The sequence below is a fragment of the Dunckerocampus dactyliophorus genome, chromosome 4 (assembly GCF_027744805.1).
Source record: "Dunckerocampus dactyliophorus isolate RoL2022-P2 chromosome 4, RoL_Ddac_1.1, whole genome shotgun sequence".
NCBI classification, from domain to species: Eukaryota; Metazoa; Chordata; class Actinopteri; order Syngnathiformes; family Syngnathidae; genus Dunckerocampus; species Dunckerocampus dactyliophorus.
In genome coordinates, this window is record NC_072822.1 from 8226926 (window position 1) to 8247799 (window position 20874).

General features: G+C 41.0%; 1 protein-coding gene across 3 annotated transcripts in view; it reads right to left on the bottom strand.

Moving 5' to 3' along the window:
- Positions 1-20874, bottom strand: part of commd10 (COMM domain containing 10) — a 58596-nt gene that overhangs the window by 4829 nt on the left and 32893 nt on the right. The window contains exon 6 of one of the 3 annotated variants that reach the window (XM_054773028.1): positions 7435-8857. The exons of the other annotated variants lie outside the window; for them this stretch is intronic. Within the exon in view, the coding sequence (XP_054629003.1) occupies positions 8849-8857 (9 nt within the window). The 3' untranslated portion in view covers positions 7435-8848. Of the gene's footprint in view, positions 1-7434; positions 8858-20874 lie in introns of those variants that run through there. 3 annotated transcript variants of the gene reach the window in all.

Sequence of the window (20874 nt, forward strand, 5' to 3'; positions counted from 1 at the left end):
GGTCGCCAGCCAATCAGTCGCAGGGCACATATAGACAAACAATCATTCACACTGACATGTGCATTCCTAACTATTGACAATTTAGAGTCGCCAATTAACCTAACATGAATGTTTTTTGGAATTTGGGAGGAAAGTACCCGGAGAAATCCCACGCCCGGGGAGAACATACAAACGCCACACACAGATTCCAACCCAGGTCTTCCCGATCTCCCGACTGTGTGGCCAGAATGCTAACCACTCGGCCACCATGCGGCCCACAAGAGCAATATCTCTTTCAAAGATGCTCATTCAATAAAACATCAATGAATCCATGAGCTTTGAGCATTCCAAATCTGACAATTCTTTATGTTTTTCTTTTATTTTTTTTTGGACAGCTCCTTCGATGCCGGTGTTAAACTAAAATGAACAACAGTAAGCAAACTATATGTAGCCGAGAGACTTAGAAGTGGGGAGTGTAAAATACTGTACACAAAAAAAAGGCAGACAAAACAAAACATTTGCTTTGGTTGTGGTGTGTGAGAGATTGGACAAGCTGGGTCAAGGCAGGTTTTTTTTGACAACAGACGCACACAACACAAACTAAAACAAAAAAGTGAAGGGCTGCTCTTACGTATGAACACAAGAATGCAAGCATTGGGTAAAGTCATAGAAAACTAGAGAGGCATGATCACGATGTGTACACCCACCACTTCAGCTTTGTAAAAGCAGGCTTTACAATGTGTACAATTTGTCAGTCAGCTACAGATGTGGCAGCTGTACGTTTCTTCATGTTGTTTTTCTTGAGCAAACAGGCAAACCTAGCATGATGTTGCCGTTCAAATGTGACTATTATGTTAGCACAGTAGCTCACATAGATATGCTAGTGTGCTGGCTAGTGTGTCCTCCTGTCCCACTCCCTTAACATGACACTATTGTACAAGGTATAATGTGGGACACACAAAATTATCCAAATAAAACTGGGTATGCCTTCTACAAACACAAAATCACCCATGGATCTAATATCTCCTCATGTAGCATACAGCAAGTCTGACCTTTGCCAAGGTCAAACAACACACTTTGCATCCTTTTCAGATTAATCTAGACCAGCAACACATTGTGCACCATCACAGATACCCAGCAACTTATATTTAGTGACTAGGCTTCATGCATTATTCTCTGATAAATTAAGGAACAAAAAGGGAGTGGCGGGGTGGATCTGGGTCCACACCTTTTGATGGGTTTCTTCTTGGTTCATGCCTCTAAATAAAAAGCACAAAAGCAATGCAGACACTACCATTGCAAGTTCATATGCACAATTAAGCCCAAATCACAAGCTTACAGACACGCAGCTGCACTGCTGACTGCCTGTGACCCCCCTCCTGTCCGACAATGCATGCTGTTTCACAATCACTGCCTGCAGCCTCCACTAACATGACGGGAGGTCTTTCTTTAACGTCAAGGTGGTTCTGCCTCGCTGTACCTCCCTTACTTAATATATTCCTTTGCTGCTACAACTTGGCCTCACGTCATGCATTAAGTGGCAGCTTGTTTTAACAGGCCATCAGTGAGCCGTCCATCCTTAGCCCCACTGTGGGCCGATGTTGAGTTGGCTTTGCCTGCGTCCCCCATGACATCACTGCAGATTCCCGCATTAATAGAGAGGACCAATTAGTGGAAAAACAGGGCATATGTCTACATGCCGGGGGAGACAAGAGCACAAACACAACAACAATCTAAAAAGGGAGACAGCAGGGAGGACAGGAGAGGAGCAAAGAATTCTATAAATTCTCAATATAAAAAAATATATGTTTTTAAAAAGGGATCTTATTAAAAACCCTCAAACATCTTTACTCAACACATGACAAGACCACATGACAAGACCAGACAATATGGCATTTACAAGCAATAGGAAGTAGCAACTAAGGCTAAACAAATCACATCCTCCTATTTGTCTATTGGTTTTGTTTCCCATGGAAGAGGTCACCTGTGCCCGGTCTGCCCAGTTGGAGCTTGTGTGTGTGGTCAGTGGTAATTTGCTTGTGTGTGCCTTCAATCAATCCCCCTCCCAAATTAAATTCCACCACATCCTGTGTTGTGGTCAGGGACAAAAAAACAACAACTCTGCTTTCACCTGAGGTTACCACTCTCATATCCGTCTCCATTGTCTCAGATGACCAACAAGGTTTCATTTATTGTATTTCTTCATAAGCTGCAGAGGCAGGATGCATCTATGGTGGGGGGGTGAGATTTTGAGAATAAACAATACTATACATGCTGTAGATTTGTTATCATTTTTGAGTAAGTAATGTTGCTTGGTTAAAATGTTATCTATCAAGTAAAACTAAAGTTTAACCAATAGTAAAAAAAAAAAAGGATTCATCTGGAGAAATGCATATAAACGGCAAGAAGTGCTCAGCCGTTCTTTCATGGCCACGTATTAACAATGGTGTCTATGAATCGAGGTAATTAAAATGACCATGTTTATTTTCCTGAAGGGCAAAAAAAGAGGCACAATTTGAGATCAGACGCAACTGGTGTCTAATTAGGACACACTATTTGCAGAATTCCCGGGTACAAGACAGTATATGGGCAAATGCATTGGGACGCACCTCTAAGTTAGTCAATGAGACACCTGGGTATTGAAATAGATGTTCATCTTACCAAGGTATACACCACCGGTCAAAAGTTTTAGAACACCTACATTTTTAAAACCTACATTTTTAAGTGTTAAGATGGTCTGTCTCTCTTCCATTGTTAATTCCCATTTTCCTTGCCATTTTTGTAGCAACAAATGACTTTCTCCAGTAGAATGCTGTTCAACTGATGTTCACGAGGGTATAGTAGCACAGTGTGTTCCGAACACTGTTTTTATGCAGACAGAGGAGGTAGTAAGCCTCCAGAACTTGGAACACCTGTAGGAATTAGTTACAACAACTGCCAAGGCTTGATCAACCTCCATTTCAGCAGAATAGCTTTAAATTGTTTTGTGGTCCCTGCAACAGGCCTCTAAAATACACATTATTTTTCAGTTTTGGGTAACCTTACTTTTTTTTTGTTTAACCTCTGGCACTTTACCACTTACCTTTGTACCATTCCAAGCTATTCATTGGACTTGAACCACTTGAATTTCAATAAATAGCTGGAAAAATCATGATGTTCTAAAACTTTTGACTGGCAGTGTATATACAGTATTAGGGCTGTCAAATTATTTAAAAATTGTAATCAGATTAATCACGGTTTTCAAATTAATTAATCATGCTTAATCACTATAGAACACTGTTACCTTATTGTACCTTATCATATTACCTTATCATGTTCCTATGTATGTTAAACTAGCAAAGAGCACATTTGGAATACAGGAAGTGAACACATGTATTGCAATTGATGTGAAACAGGAAAACAGGAAACAGGGGTGCAGGATTAAATAAGATTTGCTTCTTCCTACTCCTTTTTGGACATGCAGAACCGTAAATTGTACTGTGTGATGTATTCCAATGCAACTTGTATGCATGTTCAAAAGAAATTAAACCATTATCATTACAATTATCATGTCCAAAATATGCTCATTTTTACTGTATTTTAAGAGCAGGGTTATATATATTTGTATGTATTAACAGAGCCAAACTGACTTAAAATGTAAATCAAGTTAAGAGATGCCACACGTCTGCAAATCTATTTACCTAACACTGGTTTCTTTAATAGCGGAATATTTGAATCAGACTTTAACTGTGTTGTTATGAGCAATGAGGAGTGGTGTTCAAGGACACCACGTCAAAGTTGAAATCATATGTTTTGAGTGAATTTTCTGGGATTTCCGAGCACACTTAAATCCAGCAAATTGTACTTCCGCATTAAGAGCTGCAAAGCGAGTGATAAGAATATCCACTTATTGATATTCAATGCATTTCTGTTGATTTAGACCACCCATACACGCATAATAAAGACGTTGTTGTGATGTTCGGCATGTCAGTGAACGCATCTCGCGGTCTGTCTCGTGACAATGAGGAAGTGTTGCAATGAATGGACTAGAGACGTGTTTGTTTGGAGCAGGAGTACATATATGGTGTTGGATTGCACTGCTGCTGATGTGTTCAGGCAAGAATAAAGTTAGAAAAGTGTCCGACACTATGTGACTCTGTGGGGAGCTACACTGTGCCGCCGTCTGTCGTCATAATAGACAGCCGTGGCTTGCCATTAAGCGTGTATGTTAATCACGCTAAAAAATTAACATAATTAATCAAATATATTAGCCGTTAACGTGCTATTTTTGACAGCCATATTGTATATATATATATATTTTTTTTGTCGTCACTTTCTGTGAGGACAGGCGCACTGAAAAGAGAGCTGCGCTGATCCAAAAGTTTCAGACTATTTTGGCACATTTTCCCAAAACAGCTCTCAACCATAATTACAGATCTGTTTGTTGACACCACTGGCTTGAATAGCGTCTGGCTCGGGGAACTATCTTGTCAAAATAAAAATAAAAAACAAGTTACAATGGCCGACAATCTCTAGCAAGACAAGCTAACTGTCGCTAATGTCCAAACTTCAACGCCAGAGACCGCCAACAGAATGGACAGAAAAAAGGCTTCTGTCGGGAACTAGGAAGCCTCTGACAAGTAATTATGATGCTGAAGGACATGAGAGACAGGTTGAACAAAATAAGAGACAAACAGCACAATGACACGAAGAAATTGATGGGCTGGTAGACCGGTAGCTGGATGCCTTAAATAACCAAAATGATGAAAATGGTCCCATTATATCTCAAATTGTGAGTAAGATTGATGATTTGGAGCAGTACACACGCATGATCAATGTGACTGTGACTGTGTGCCACATTATGTGCAAGCCTGACGCCAGGGCAGCTGATAACAGAAGAGGAAAACAAGATGATGTTGCTTGAACAGAGAAAAAGGCGGCCAACTTTCTGCAATCAAAGGGGGTGGATGTAGATGTCAACAACATCGATACATGCATTTCAGTGTCTGGCAGGCATAACATCACCACACCTGTTATCATCGTAAAGTTCACCAACAAAAAAACAAGGTGGCATTGCTGAAGCAGAGAAGCAGGTTGAAAGCAAAAGACATCACATCACATCTACATCAATGAGTGTTTGTAAAAAATATATGGTGTGAAACAGGGGTGTCTTAGAATAGTCGACTGATCCATTTGGAGGAGTCTGATTCGACTATCAATCTCACGATCAGATCATATAAAAATGTCATGTGATCCGGATTGTACCATTCTGACTACATGGGAAATGCCCACGGCTGCTGCTGAGCACACATTTTTACAAAGAATGTTGTTGTTTTTGTTATAAATAGCCTAGTTTGAGCCTAAAACAGCCTAATTTGTGTTAATAAAGAATTAAGAATGACAGAAGACCTATGCTGTTAGCTGTTAGGCCAACTTCATTTGGTATCCCGACAGTGAATTACAATGCAAGAAATTAGGCTGCTAACTGACGGTTTTGGCAAGTTGTTTTTCAAGTCATTTTGTTCCTATTCTATGTGCACTTTTCTGATGTGCGCTGGCAGCGACTGTGTTTCGGTTTCATTCGTCTTGCTTCCTGTGTCGCTAAATGAATTAAGGTTGTTGTTGCACATCTTCCATGCTTATTTATTTGAGCGTTTTAGCCTGTTTATTTGAGGTGGAAAAAGTCACCAATGAGATGTATTTATTTGTCGAGATCGCCATTAGCTCTGCTCTTAAAAAACAAAACAAAAAAACAGTCAACTATTAGTCGACTATGGGCAAAATCTACCAAATCAGATGAAACTATGAAATCCTAGTTGAAGACAGCCCTAGTGTGAACACATATGGTGTGAATGGATTATTCCTAATTGATATGGAGAAGGGGCAGGATTAAATAGGCTCCGCTTCTTCCAACTCCTTTTCAGACATGTTGGATTGATGTTCCGTAATGTAACTTGTGTGTCTGAAACAAATAAGCCATACCATACCATTTTGGACAATATAAAGCTTCCAACTTTGTAGGAAGCTTGAGGAAGAGCCTTTTCTGTTCCAGCATGATTGTGCCCCAGTGTACAAAGCAAGGGCGATGTTTGGATAAGTTTGGCATGGTAGGTGGGACTCGAGAGCCCTGGCATAAATGCCATCAAACACCTGGGTGAATGGACAAAAATTCCCAAAGACTTTGTAGAAAAACCCTTTGAAGGAGGGTGGAAGCCAGCCATTTTTACATTCCCGTATGCATAATGTCCATCTTGTGTACAAGCAAGGAACACAGAGTCCATTTTAACAGAGTGGTCTTCTTACATCACAATGGAGAGTGACTCAACTTAATGTCATGTGTTTTCTATTATAGTTGTCCATGTCGTGCAATGAGATCCCCTTGTCCGCAGTGAAAATTAGCCCATTGCAACGCAATTACATTTATAGGTCGTTTTACAAAGTCCTGCATGTGCTTGTGATGTGGCAGTGGAGGTGATGATGCATGTCAGTGAAGCCAACAACCTTGTCCTAGGAGGTCATTTGTCAGCTCATTAGGTTTCTCAGTTAATGAAGTAAAAGGGCAATAAATAATCTGTATGTATTGCTCAACAATAGAGTGGTTGTTTCAGTGTGGGGTGTTCACCCACTACTCTATCTTGCACACACAGCTGAGTGTCGCTAGGTAGGCAAGGGTGGGATTTTCACACGCCTCGTTCCCCTGAATCCATTCAGTACAGTACACAGCAGGACACAGACACACACACACACACACACACACACACACACACACAAAGCCAGGGATTGTCTGCACCCAGTGGGCCACTCTGAACAACAATGGTAGAAAGCCACAAAGCCAAGGATGCAGATACATGAACTGCACAGGCTGCCTCCAGGCATGCCTGAAGAGCATTGAAATGTTTTTTCCTCCTGTAGAGCAATGGCCCCATAGATAAGCTTTGTCATTTTGGGGCCCAAAATCGGAACAAACCCAATGCAGGACAAAGCCACTATTTATTCAACTAAATGAACTGACAAACTACTCCAACAAATTTGTGTGACATTTTGAAAAGTTACTCATTAACCATTATTAACAATTATTTCCAAAAGCCACCAAATGTTTTCATATGAACAGACTTATTATTACAGGTACTTTGCAATAAAAAGGATTTCACATTGCATATAACCAGTTCACTGGTGTGCGTGTGCGTGTGAATGACAGGAAGAAGAGCTCTGACTCACTTGGTAAGAAGTCTTTTTGTGCCATCTGTTGTTTTTTTAAAAATCTGCAGACCCCATATAAAACAGGACTTTTTTTTCTAGGGTAAAATTATTATCATACATTTGGGGCGGTACAGTAATATTCCAAAAACACTAAAGCACATGCAAGCAAACGTCAGACTAGGCGTGAACAGTATTAAACTAGTTACAGTGGAACGAAATCTGGGAAAATGGTCAACCTAAATTGACCTCCGCAGGCTGCTGGGACGTGAGCTAGCTAGCTGTCGGAGAAGGCGCTTCTCCAACATAATCTACATAACATAGTCAACATAGTCTACATTAGGGGTGGGGCAAATATGCAGGGATCCACTGTATTCCCAAATCCAAGTCAAATGTTATAGGAACACATATGAGCTTATAATTAGAGCTCTGTGCAAACACTTCCATTGTACACCAGAAACAGTAATGAGGTAAACGTTTCTGAAGGATTCCGAAAGTAAAAACTTCCAAAGACTTTCCACTTTGCCTCAATGCCTTTGAATTTGTTGTTCATGGGAATCACTTTAGACACCCTACAAATCTTGTATTTGTGGCAGGAGTATGGTAACGCCACGTCAATGACTAGACATATATACCACAACCGCATCCTTTATAGATGTTTCCCCATCCACATCCAACATGTATCACTGTCACTTCATTTCACCATAAAACATAGAGGGAACAAGCACAGGCTTGCATGCACACATACACAGGACTAAATTCATGGGGTTAAAGCCACACGGGTTTGTTTTTGCTGAAGCCAGCAACCCTACTGAACTTTTATGACACATTCTCGATGACGAGTCGCTCTACCTCCCTTTGCCCTTCAATCACCCGCATGGGAAACTTCCCTCCTACCCGAGGGAAATCTGACAGCTCCTCAAACGTCTTTCCTCCTCTTTCCTGTGGTCAAAGTTGAATAGAAACCAAGTCCCGGTCTAATCAGACCTCCAGCCGGCATGTCTGTAATGCGTCATTTGATAAATGCTGCGGGTGAAAGTGGCTTTGCAGGCAAGAAGCCTTTGCTGATACTCGGAAAAGCACTGCGGGTTATTCTTTTGCACAATTACCATGTGAAAGCAACTCTGAAAATGTGAACATTATCTTTGACATCTTGACAGATTTTTATGGTGCAATTGCAATGTAGAAAGTTTAATAATGCAATGGTTGGAACTTTCTTGATATTTTACAGGACTCTAAGACACTCCTGGTCAAAATTTTACCAGCTGAAAAACTGCAAGAATTTACATTTTGCACTGCTTACTTTTTAAGGAGATTCAAAGTAGAGCTTCAAAATGCAAAGAGAAAAAATGGGGGTGAGACAGAACATTTTGGGAGAAAGCAATTTATTGCAGCCATCCAACTGAAATAGGCTGTTCATCAGCTGATCAAAAGTTTAAAGACTTTTTCTCAATAAAACAGAAACGCACCTAAAATAGAAATAACATTTTCAAAAAAGACTCCGTATTGAGTGGCTTTGTCATGCTTGTTAATCACCTCAAAAATTGGTTTGGGCATGATTGATGCCAGTGTTTCCAGGAGGCCTGTGGGAATGTTGCTCCAGGTGGTGAAGATGACTTCACGGAGGGCATCCACTGTCTGGAACTGATGTCCATTTTTCAAAACTTCCCTTGCCATCCATCCCCAAATGTTCTCAGTTGATCTAGAACAGGAGGACACGCAGGATGATCCAAAAGAGTGAGTTTACTCCTCTGGAAGAAGTTCTATGTCAGGCGGGTATTCTGAACTGCAGTGTTGTCCTGTTGAAAAAGCCAGTCATCACTACACAGACGAGGGCCTTCAGTCATGAGGGATGCCTCCTGCAACATCTCCACATAGCCAGCTTCCGTTTGACGCCCCTGCACAACCTCAAGCTGCATTGGCCCATTGAAGGAAAAAACACCCCAGATCATGATGGCACCCCCTCCACTGTGGCGTGTGGAAACCATCTCAGGTGGGATCTCCTTGTCATGCAAGTAACGTTGGAAGTCATCAGGACCGTCATCTCATCAGAGTATAAAACTTTCTTTCAATTTTGTGCTGTTGAAGGAGACGAGGCCTTTGATTTTTTGTTCTTAAAACCCTTCTCTCCAGATGCCGCCTGATTGTTATTGGAATGCACTAAGCACCAGTAAGAACCTTCATTTGAGCAGAGGATCGTCCCGTGTGTTGACAGACATCCAATTGGGTTTGTCGGCTCAGGGCCAGTGACGTGTTTTTGGGTCTACCAATTTACTTTTTAGTTCCATGACCCTGAGGATAATTTAAGGAGTTTCTAATGACTTGTCTTACTGCTTAGCATAGATTGAGTTCCTTGCTTAATCCGTTCCATAATTTGATTCCACATACTGAAATGCTGAAGGTTTTTAGTATTGTTCTCACGTATAAGTGTTTTACGTTTAGTTTTTCCCTGAGGTAATATTTCGCCTCTCTTGTTGAGAAGAATTGTATGGCATTTTTGGTGACAGGTTGTTTGTGTACTGCATGAGCAAATTTCAATAATTGTGATTTTACAAATAGAGGGTTTGTACGTTCTCTATACGCGGCATTATGGATTATGCCAACTGATCTTTTTTGCAGTACATTTAGCGAGTGGAGTGTACTTTTATCGTTGTTACCCTATATTGCCATACAATAAGTTAGATGTGGTAATACTGGAGAGCAATAGAGTATGGAGTGATTTTTGGTTAAAGACAAATAGCTTTATTCAATATTGAGGTATTTCTTGACACTTTATGTAGTATATTTTTAATGTGAGATTTCCAGCTCATATTTTCATCTATTATGACCCCCATAAATTTATTTTAGTTCCCCCTTTCAATGCCCACACAGTCAATTTGTGTTTGTGTGTGCATATCCTTTCTGCTATTACCAAATAGCATTATTTTAGTTTTACTTAGGTTCAGAGATAATGTACTTTTATCAAACCATCTTTTTAGTATAGTCATTTCTTCTGTTTCTCTCTCCACAACAAAAGGCAGTCGTAACTTTACAGATGTCATTAATATATGTTGAACAGTTTTGGTCCCAGTACTGACCTCTGGGGTACTCTGCACGTTACATATATTTAAACTTTTATTTAAAATTTAGCTTCACATATTACTTCCTGTTTGATTACATGCCTTTCTAATTTTGGAATTAGAATGCTGTGATTAACTGTATCGAATGCTTTTGTCAAATCCATAAATACTGCAGCTGTGCACTTCCTGCGGTCTATAGCGTTGTAATGTCCTCAGTAATTTCAATTAGTGCCATGGAAGTTGAAATGTTAGCTCTGTGTCCGTATGGGCTGTCCGCTAGTAATTTATTCTTATTAATAAATTTGTCCAACCCGTTGATTTGTTGAATAGCTTTTCAATGATTTTGGAAAATTGTGGTGATAAAAAAAGTGGTTGTTTGTAATAAATTGCTAAAAAAAAATTGTCTCACTCCCATTTCTTCTTTTTGCATATTGAAGCTCTATTTAGAAGATCCAAATGTACAAAATGTTGCTATTTTTCAGCTGGTCTTAAAATTTTGACCAGGAGTGTACAATTTAAATCCAATATGAAACATTTTCTGTACTTTCTGGTCAAGAACGTTGTCATTATGTGCATTTGATCACGTATATGCCGCATCAGGAAAAATCACATTTTATGGCACTATAATAATGCTTGACTGATAATAGATTAAAAAGAAATGCACTATATCTCCTATAGGCAGAAGCAGGTGAAAAGCTATTAAGCTTGGCCTACACCTTAATAAGCACCCCATCCACCTGAGTGTGACAACTGCTGGGTGTTACGACTGGTTCACTGACGTATGGGCTTGAAAATGCTGAACGAAAGCCTCCCCATGGTCTTCAAATTCTAGTAGACCTTTAAAGACTAGTGTCAGACAAGATTCATGCATGTTTCCATCATCTTAACAGCAATTATGAGATTTCAACCCCACTAGCGAGAGACAGATGGACGCCCACCTCGGCGAAATATACAATACCAGGCTGTAAAGACCTCGACTCTCATAAAGAAGCCGATTTAAAACAATAATTGAAGGATAAGCGACTCCAGAGTTACAGTATTTACACTTACCATTCTGTGTTTTGAAGGCAACCGACGTTCATCTACATGCCTACATGTCTACGTTCTACAAGTTCTCTAGTTCATCTCCAATCGTTTCTTTCTTCTTTTCTCCTCAAAAACTATTGACACATAGCTCAAATCTTCGCTATAATCACTGTAAACATCCTCGCTCTCAAGCACCCCCATGTTTGTGTAGCTGAGTGATGTCACTCCCCAAAATGTGGCTGAACTGTGAGAGCTAGTTCGTCATGGGTGGTGCCATGAACTATAAATGGAATTTTTGCGAATTTACCGTTCGCTTAAAAAAAGAAAAAAAAAATCGAACGATGTAGAACATAATTACAACCAATATCTAACATATTTAAGCGAGGTTGATGAATCATGTTAGCAACACTTTAAACTCCACTCACACTTGCCTACTCCAAAAACTGTCTTCTAGAAGTGCATTTTACCCCCTCACCCCTGGTGTTCCAAGACTGTGGTGCTGACAGCTATGCACAAAATAATCAATTAGTTGCTTTTGGGGGGGGGGAAGTTAATTAAAGACCAGTTTCAATGCAATCTGCTGTACATCTCAAAGTGTCGGGTGGTATTTGTGGACAAATCCTGTGTTTCAAGAGCGAAACCGCCACTTCGTATTGATGCTGGCATGTCCGAGGTACATGTAAATGAAAAGAGCCATGATGTCTTTCCATACAAATCTTCGGATGGTGTTGTCTAAATACAGTCTTATACCGCAACAGAGTGGATACAATCATATTTCACGAACATTTCCAGGCATCCTGGTTCAATTCAGTTATCTTGATAGTCTTCAGTGAAAAATGCTGTAGGGAGTGTACAGTATATGAGCACTCACCCATACTATGAGTTATCTTAGGGACATTCAAAGAACTGTGATTTTCAAACCTGATCAGTGTGTTAATAATTTGGGTTTCCGCAGATTGTTATTTTGTTCTGAAAGCATCATAGAAAGTAAGGGGTTCCCAAAGTTTTTCCGCTTCCCGAGACCCAAACTTAATCAAAGACACCATATACTGTATTGCCATCATTTTGAAGAACCTGCTCAAAGAACACATGTCAAAGATTTGCTACATATGATAGAGCATGCTGCTGTTTTATACGACCTACTGCAAAATCACTGGTTGAGGATATCTATAATATAGATCAGAGGTGTCCAATCTGATTAAAAAAAATAATAAAAGGAAAAACAAAAGGATGCAAGGGCCATTTTGATATTTTACATGTGACACATGTAGATATGCTAAGAAATGATGTGTATTTATAACAAACTGCATCTCAGCTTTGTGATATTGGTGAAACTTCAGTCTTTCTCTGTTTTTGCTGGGGGTTTTTTATTTTCCAAACATTTCAACTTTGTTCTTGTAAATCCCTTTCTCGTAATATTGTGACTTTATTCCCATAAAAATAGAACTTTTTCCCCAACCTAACCACGGTGGCCGAGTGGTTAGCATGTTGGCCACACAGTCGGGAGATCTGGAAGATCTGGGTTCGAATCTGTGGAGTTTGCGTGTTCTCCCCGTGCGCGGGTTTTCTCCGGGTACTGCGCTTTCTTCACACATTCCACAAATACGCATGTTAGGTTAGGTGGCGACTCTAAATTGTCCATAGGTATGAATGTGAGTGTGAATGGTTGTTTGTCTATATGTCCAGGGTGTACCCCCACGACCCTAGTGAGGATAAGCGGCATAGAAAACGAATGGATGGATGGATGGCTCTCTGTCGGCAACAACGTATCAGCAACCTATGTGGCCTATTTAGCCTAAACTACACTCAAAGCTCAACGTGTGTGAAGCCTCACCCCGTGCTCGTCATTACCATGTTTGTTTATCTACCGCTGCATCCCTCTGAGGAACTACCGGCCTTGTTAAGGAGGCAGAGGAAAACTTTAAAAGTGGAAATAAGGCATACATTTGAGTCGGGTCCCAGAACGACGCATGATTCCGAGCTATTTCCATAATGGTATCTTAACAGGCGCTAGCCAGCAGAGTGAGGAGCGCGCCGCCCTCATTAAGGCACTCGCTCAGGAACAGATTAGCGTGTCATTAACATACAGGGAGAAGAGGGGGAGAATAACCTCTCTCCATTTCATAGTCTGAAAGGATGGCACAGACAAAAGTAACAGATAAGTGGTGAGGGGAGTGATGGACTCATTCTTGGGGAAGATTAAAAAAAAAAACGTTCTGTGTAAAATTGGCTTGTAATTCTTTCTGATTGTCCCGGATCATGAATGTGTGGAACAGAATCTATCTGCTTCCCCTATTTTGGTCATTTTCTTCGCTAGGCCGTGTCTGACTTTCTATCATCCCATTGGGCCCAGCAGGCACAATAGACTGTTACAATATTCAGAAGAAAGAACTGGCATGTGGTAGTTCTCTTTGTTACACCCGCACAGGAAAATGAAATAACCATACCCCAAATTCACCTTCTGGGGAGACAGAGACCCAACAGGATAGAGACGGAACCATGAACTGGTGGAAATAGAAGCAATCATTTCTGACAGGTGTCTTGGATTTGACTAAGAACGCCTTTTTGAAGAACTGTTGTTCACCTTTTTGTCTAATAATTTGGATTCATTGTCCCTGATTGGTAATTCTACTTGTTAGGAATAAATATAAATGTCATGAAGGTGCCTAATTAGTAAATCTACCTTGCACATAAAAGAAAGCTGAACTTCTTCTAACCTCAGATTTTTTCCTCAGTACTTTTCAAACAATGCCAGCTTTTAATTACAACCAAACCATTCATGTTATTTAATGGACATGACATGACGATACTTACTGTAACTGCAAATAAACAATCAGCTTAGTATTATTATTCATACAATGACTTCCCATTATACTAAAAAAAAATAAAATAAAAAAAAATCCACAGGATGCAATTAAACATCTCTTCAGTCTATTCCTGCTGTTAAATCATATTGTTTCAAACTTACCATATTAAATCCTCCTTGATGCCCTTATCTAACAGTATGAGCCTGGTATCGCATCACCCCCTCAAGGTAAGGGATGGTTATATAAAGGTTGGCTGGGTTATTATCTCCACAGTGCATCTCTCAGCCTGAACTCTGTGCTCTACAGCAATGAGAAACTTAAAAAAAAAAATACGTTTGAAGTGAAGCTTAATGAAGCCACATTAACCTTAACTGGAGAGTCATTTTCACCTCTTGGAGTACTTAAGAATTTGATTTGAAGGAAGAGGCCAGGTCAAACTTGACTCAGGAATTAATGAACTTTGGGTGATGCATATAAATATACCAGCCGTCAGCCTCATCTAGGGGTTGTTTGCCCTAATTTCAAAGTTTTCTCCCTTTCGAGTTCAGCCAACAAAACACCAGGTTTACAACGAGTGAACGCACAACACAATAACTACAGCAACTTTTACATAACTAAAGCAACACTTGCATTGCTGTCAGGAAGTAAAGCCACAGATGGGCTTCAATAACAAATGACCCACACAGGAAGGGCCATTGCTTGCGGGGAGAAAAGTGAATAACGAGTCGCAGAATAATGAATTCCAACTGTGCTGTGAGGTTGGTACATGTGAACGCGTCACCTCTACTTAGCCTACACTCTTAAGGGCCATGCCAAAGGAGGTGAAAGTGGCAAGAAATCACACTGATTTGTCACAAAAATGTGCAATTACTTCAAATTTTAGGCATACACCTCTATTTTAGATCACTAAAGCAACAATTTGAAGTGAATGCATTTCAAAACCAATGACAGATTCAGGATGCTGCCAACATGAGGCAAATCGGTAATTTGCATAATTGAAAGATCTGCTGTATAGAATACTTGCCGGACAGCTACAATTGCTTCTAACACAACAGGAAGGTAGAAGTGAGTGCCGGAGGTTAAACTTGACACCCCTTTTCCGGCTTCATGCTATTCTCTCGCACACAACTAATTGGTGCTCAGCTTTGAGGCCATTTAATTGACTGCTGCTTTTACAAAGAATTGTAATAATATTGATGAACCCTAAATGCTCCAATTAACACTTCAATTCAATAAACCGCAGAGTCTCCTCTTGTCTACGGGTGTGTGCGGTCTACAAAAGCAAATACACGTTAATGTCTCTAATTAGCACTAGTTCAAAAATCATTGGTGTATCATGAGTGTCTGAGCATGCAGCAGCTTTATCTACCTCTGCATGTGCTTTAAAATGTTGCGCTACTCAGCTGTTGTTGTGAAACTCATGCATATTACACTTTCCACACTGTTGTTTACAATAAACCCATGAGCCCGTCGTCTTTGCGGTTTAGGTAAATAAACGTCTATAATGAGAGCATTGACGGGATGCCACAATAAGGAGATTCATATTAAAGTCCATATTAATACGGGTTTGCAAACATTTTACATTACCAGTGTAGAACTGCAAGTTAATTCGATCCATCCGGACCAACTCGCATTGCAAATAGATTTTTGCAAAAGCATCAGGCTTGCAATCTGCATGCTAAAAAGCAATACATTCCTGAAATAACATCCATCCATGCGGTGTAACATCACACATCTAATTCATCCCAGTGCAGTAGCCTAGATTCCGTTTCCCTCTTTCAACATCTCACTGCGGGGAAAAAAAACAGATATGAGAGCTTTGATTGTACTTTATCCTTGAAGTGTGAAAAAGTAAACAAAGCCCAAGTACAAGTGAGAGAGAAAATGCAGCAGAGATGAAGCTTCAGGTGTCATCCACATTCCACTGCTATCCTGTAGTCTTTCATGAGCGAATCAAAAACAATCCCGGCGTGTCATGTCTTCTCTGTCGGCCGCTAAACTGCCTCTCACCTAGGTCCTCTAGCCATCCATCAACCCTTGTTTTTAGAACCTGCAGACGCTTGTCAACACTTACACAAACTCACCACTACCCACATCTGCGCTGAAACACTGATTACACAGCATCTACACATGCCAGGGCCCTAAGAGTTGAGATTCAGGAGGAACTAAATCTAAATCTAACTAAATCTAGCCAAGTTTTAACCGGTTCCATACAGGGATTCTTGGGAAAAATCAAGCAGTAAAAAAAGTCTGTAAAGAGGCTAAAAATTCCAGGTACATTTGGTCAAAATGCACCTAAACATGCCCATCTCTCTTCACTTGTCGCCATGATGGCTTCCTAGATGTAGACGCATATTTCATCCTGGGTCAAGAACACTTTCCGCAGAAGTAAGCTTATCAACTCTCAGAATAGTAAAAGATCTGTGTGAAAGGCTTTCCCATGTTTCAAATGGAGCTCTCAAAAATGTATGACTCCTGTCAACGTAAGTGCCTCGCTGGAGATGCTACTGTTCAACTGCGACGTCAAACTGAGAAATTAAGTGCGGCACCATCACTTGCAGATACACAGTGTTGCACAGCTAAGGCCCTGGTCCACACGGGAATCCATACATTTTCTATGCCGCTTCTCTTCACTAGGGTCGCGGGGGTATGCTGGAGCCTATCCCAGCTGACTTCAGGCGACAGGTGGGGTACACCCTGGACTGGTCGCCAGCCAATTGCAGGGCACATGTAGACAAACAATCATTCACACTCACATTCATACCTATGGACAATTTAGAGTCACCAATTAACCTAACATGCATGTTTTTGGAATGTGGGAGGAAACCGGAATGTTCTTGGGATTTTTTTTTTTAGCAAGTTGAAAAAAAAAGTTGTGTCCACACTGTGCCGGATTAGTAAATAGTTGCATCCAGAGGGGCACGGATAACTGAGTGAAAACGATGTAATACACAAGGCACACCTACGTGTGGCGCTGTGAACAGACACGCGGACGGAACCACGTGACACACCAAACCATAGAAGAAGAAAGAACGCATGCACACAAGTCCGTCGTCTCCCGCTTTCCAAGGCTCGTCTAGGCTTACGACAAAGTGGAATTACATGTGCGTCATTTTGGGAGTATAAGACAAGAAAATATTAGGAGAAGGTCGACTGCGGTGACACTCAAAATATTCAGATATTATGTTGTCGGGGCCGCACGGTGGCCGAGTGGTTAGCATGTTGGCCGCACAGTCGGGAGATCGGGAAGATCTGTATTCAAATCTCTGTGTGGAGTTTGCATGTTCCCGTGCGTGTGTGGGTACTCCGGTTTCCTCCCACATTCCAAAAACATGCATGTTAGGTTAATTGGTGACTCTAAATTGTCCATATGTATGAATGAGCGTGTGAATGGTTGTTTGTCTATATGTGCCCTGCGATTGGCTGGCGACCAGTCCAGGGTGTACCCCACCTCTCACCCAAAGTCAGCTGGGATAGGCTACAGCATATCCGCGACCTAGAACATGGATGGATGGATGTTGGTTTGTCGTCAAAGGTCACGTGACGGCCGTGCGTCCACAAGCCACCGTTTTCAGATTTTCCCACTCTGGAAGCCGTTTTCAAAAAATATTGTTTCAAGGCACCCAGAACGCTGTTCCCGTGTGGATGAGAGGCTGAAACGATAAAATACTTTGCTGTTTTGACGTTTCTGTGTGGATAGCTCCTAAAACATACAGTAAATGATATCCAGTGTGACATGTTTATGAACCAAATATCTCTTTATATGGTGATACTTTATAGTGAGAAAAACAGCCAATGGCAAGACTGAAACATGCCTTCAGACAAGATTTAACTCAAACCCACGGACAAAGATTAACCCTTAAAACCTGCTTGTGCATGTGCTTAACTGTGTTCCCTATTGGGACTCCCGCACCCCAGCTGTGACTAAAAGGATTCTATGGATTTTTAATGTAATGGCAGAAAAGAAAAAAAAAAACGCCTGATTTGCACCAACACCCAACGGCGGATGAGTTTTATTTATAACCTCCTCATCAGCCACCTTCCTCCTCGCTAGCCTATCTCTTTGTTCCGCTCTCCATGTGTCTTTTTAGCAACTTCAGAGCCCGGGTGTCTTATCAAGACTTCCCAGGTCTACGGCGAGGCTGAGGAGACACCGTAAACCCCACTCCCTGCTATCAGGCCTGTGGCAGTCACAACGAGGCCGACGTGCATATCCAAGCCTACAGAATCAAACGCCGGCATACACTTTAGGTTATAAGCCCTACGCTTTAGAGTTGAGTCATTTTGGCCAAATATAAATTGTGCTAACGGACATCACTGTAGAATACTTTCTGAAGACTGTCAGGGAGAGTCAGGTGTGAGTTACTCTACCTGGCAGCTTATTTGAATAAAGAGGTGCACACAAATAAGATTTACTCCTTTTCAGACATGTTGAATTCCAAATGTGATGTACTTTAATGTTAGGCAAGTTCAAAATAAACAAAACCCTTTCCATTTCCATATCTAATTCGCAGAATGGCAGCGCATGCTGAATGTTTTATTGCGGGTAAGTGATTCAAAGGGAAAATGACAATGTGAAGCATGTCTCCTGTTGTTTCTGCACTGTGCCATTTAGCGCCTCAGACAAAGGATCCCTGACAAAAATGGGATTGTCCTTATCACTTTAGGGAAGTTTAGAATCCAGAATGTGCAATGAGTCACAAGACAGACGACAAAAGCGAAATACACGTCAGACACCCTGAGAGGGAGAGAGAGACGAAGCAAAGTAGACACAACACGCACGGACATGTCGGCTGTCTTCTTCAGACTCCTTTGACGTGATGACCAAGACAGATGTCTGGGCCACCAGTATCATTTTACATCAGGTCACAGAGGGAGCAAACACACGCGTAAAAACAGTACTCACAAATTATTTCGGAATTGCAGAGTAGAAAATGGGGACAAGATTCGTTGTGCAAAGCTAAAGAAGAATATGCATCTTAGATTACTAAAGATGAATCGTACATGTAATGCCGCTATTCAGTTTGCTGCTGTGTCTCGTTTAGTCGGCGGATGCTTGTTCCACAAAAGCAAGTGAGAGTCTCCAATGATCGCTGGGTCAGAAAACTACGTGAACGTGTACAGCTGTGCCTGACAGATTTTTTATGAACTCTACAAGATGGCAGAAGGCGCATTTGCAGTATCATGCACTTTGGTGTTGCCGTTGTACTGTTTGTAATGCACTCATCAGCAGTTTGCTCTATCTGTCATTACAACATTGGTTCTGATGCTGCTGTGTTGTGCAGTACGCGTGTCAATAAATGACCATGTGGTCAAAGAGAGCACAGAGAGTTTTTTTTCCACTTTCTGATGCACTCAAAATCACTATAGATGTTTAAAAACTAAGTTTTGTCTGTCCAATTATCACCTGCTTTCAATTAATGTCCTGTTCTCTTTGCGGTATAGTTAAATAAACACCCCGGCCATAATGAAGCAATGTGACATTTACAGTACCTGATAGGGTCTCCACTAAAGCTAAGCCCTCACTCTAAAAAGGATCAAATCACCTGCAAGAATCCATGTTACTACATACTCAGTGAGGACTTTTGTGTCAAGTAGGTCATATTTTAGACAATTACAGCATATTACACGGAGCTAAAGCCTCAGAAACATGAAGGCAAGCAACGCCTACGTGAACAAGTGGGATGTGACGCTTCTACCACAGAACAATAAGGATTATTTCTCCACACCCACCACTGCTGTGTTCTGTCCAATCCGACAAGCTGTCATCTTCCGCCATTGTACCACGTGTACTATTTCCAAAACGGGGGAGAACACAATGTGTTTGTGTAGGAGAATAACAAAGATCTATGATGAATGTCAGGCTGGAGGACCTAATCTCTGCCAGTGGCTATCATTTCAACATTGCATTGCAGTGGATGAAAAAATGCTAAACTGAGTTATTCACTCCCAGAATATTCAACAGTCCTCTTTTCATGCCAAATGCATAATACAAAATCAGCTAAAGCAATAGCCTGGCTGTTGGCTGAAGTCTCAAATGTAATCCTTCGCAACAACAACTACTCAAACTGAAAATAAATGCAACCTTCAAGGAGTCAAGACAGTCCTACGTCACAGCTGGGGGCAATTTAGAAGACCGTATGCCTGTGGAGCATTATTAAAGGAAGGTCAGTGTGACTTTATCAACACGACTTCATAAATAATTTAAAACTACACAGGAATTAGACTTTGAAATTAAATCACTACGTGGCGCCGCAAGTATATTTGCATGTTTGTACCTGTGTGCATCATGCACTTGTGTGCCTACAAGCGTGAGCATTTGTATAATGTTTAATTAGCTCCCAGAGAATAAACCGCACGGCTACTACAGCTTTGCATTATGCAGAGCTGGGGATGCAGATGGCAGTACAGGGCTCAACCTGCCTGGGTTCATTTGGATGTGTGGACCAGAGAGGCTCAAGACACAAAAATGAAGGGAAAATATTAGGGGTGTCATTCACTACATCGATGCATCGATTTATATTCCTACGATTCAACTACATCGATCTGGGTTCTCAAGCTTCCATTCAGGACGACATATATATCGATCTAACATCGTTTAAAAGGTGCACCACGATTGATCGATACTAGGAAATGAAGCATTGGATTTCAGCATGGCAGGTTTTATATGGATGTGTGTTTTATTTTAGAACTTTTAATGATAAAGTCGTTAAACGTTACTCGATTCAGTGCGCCTGTCGGTGACGTCATCGTCTCCCGAGTATGTGGTGGTCCTGGCAGTGGTAGTTGACCTGTGAAATACAGTTGATTCGCTTCTTCTTCTTTTT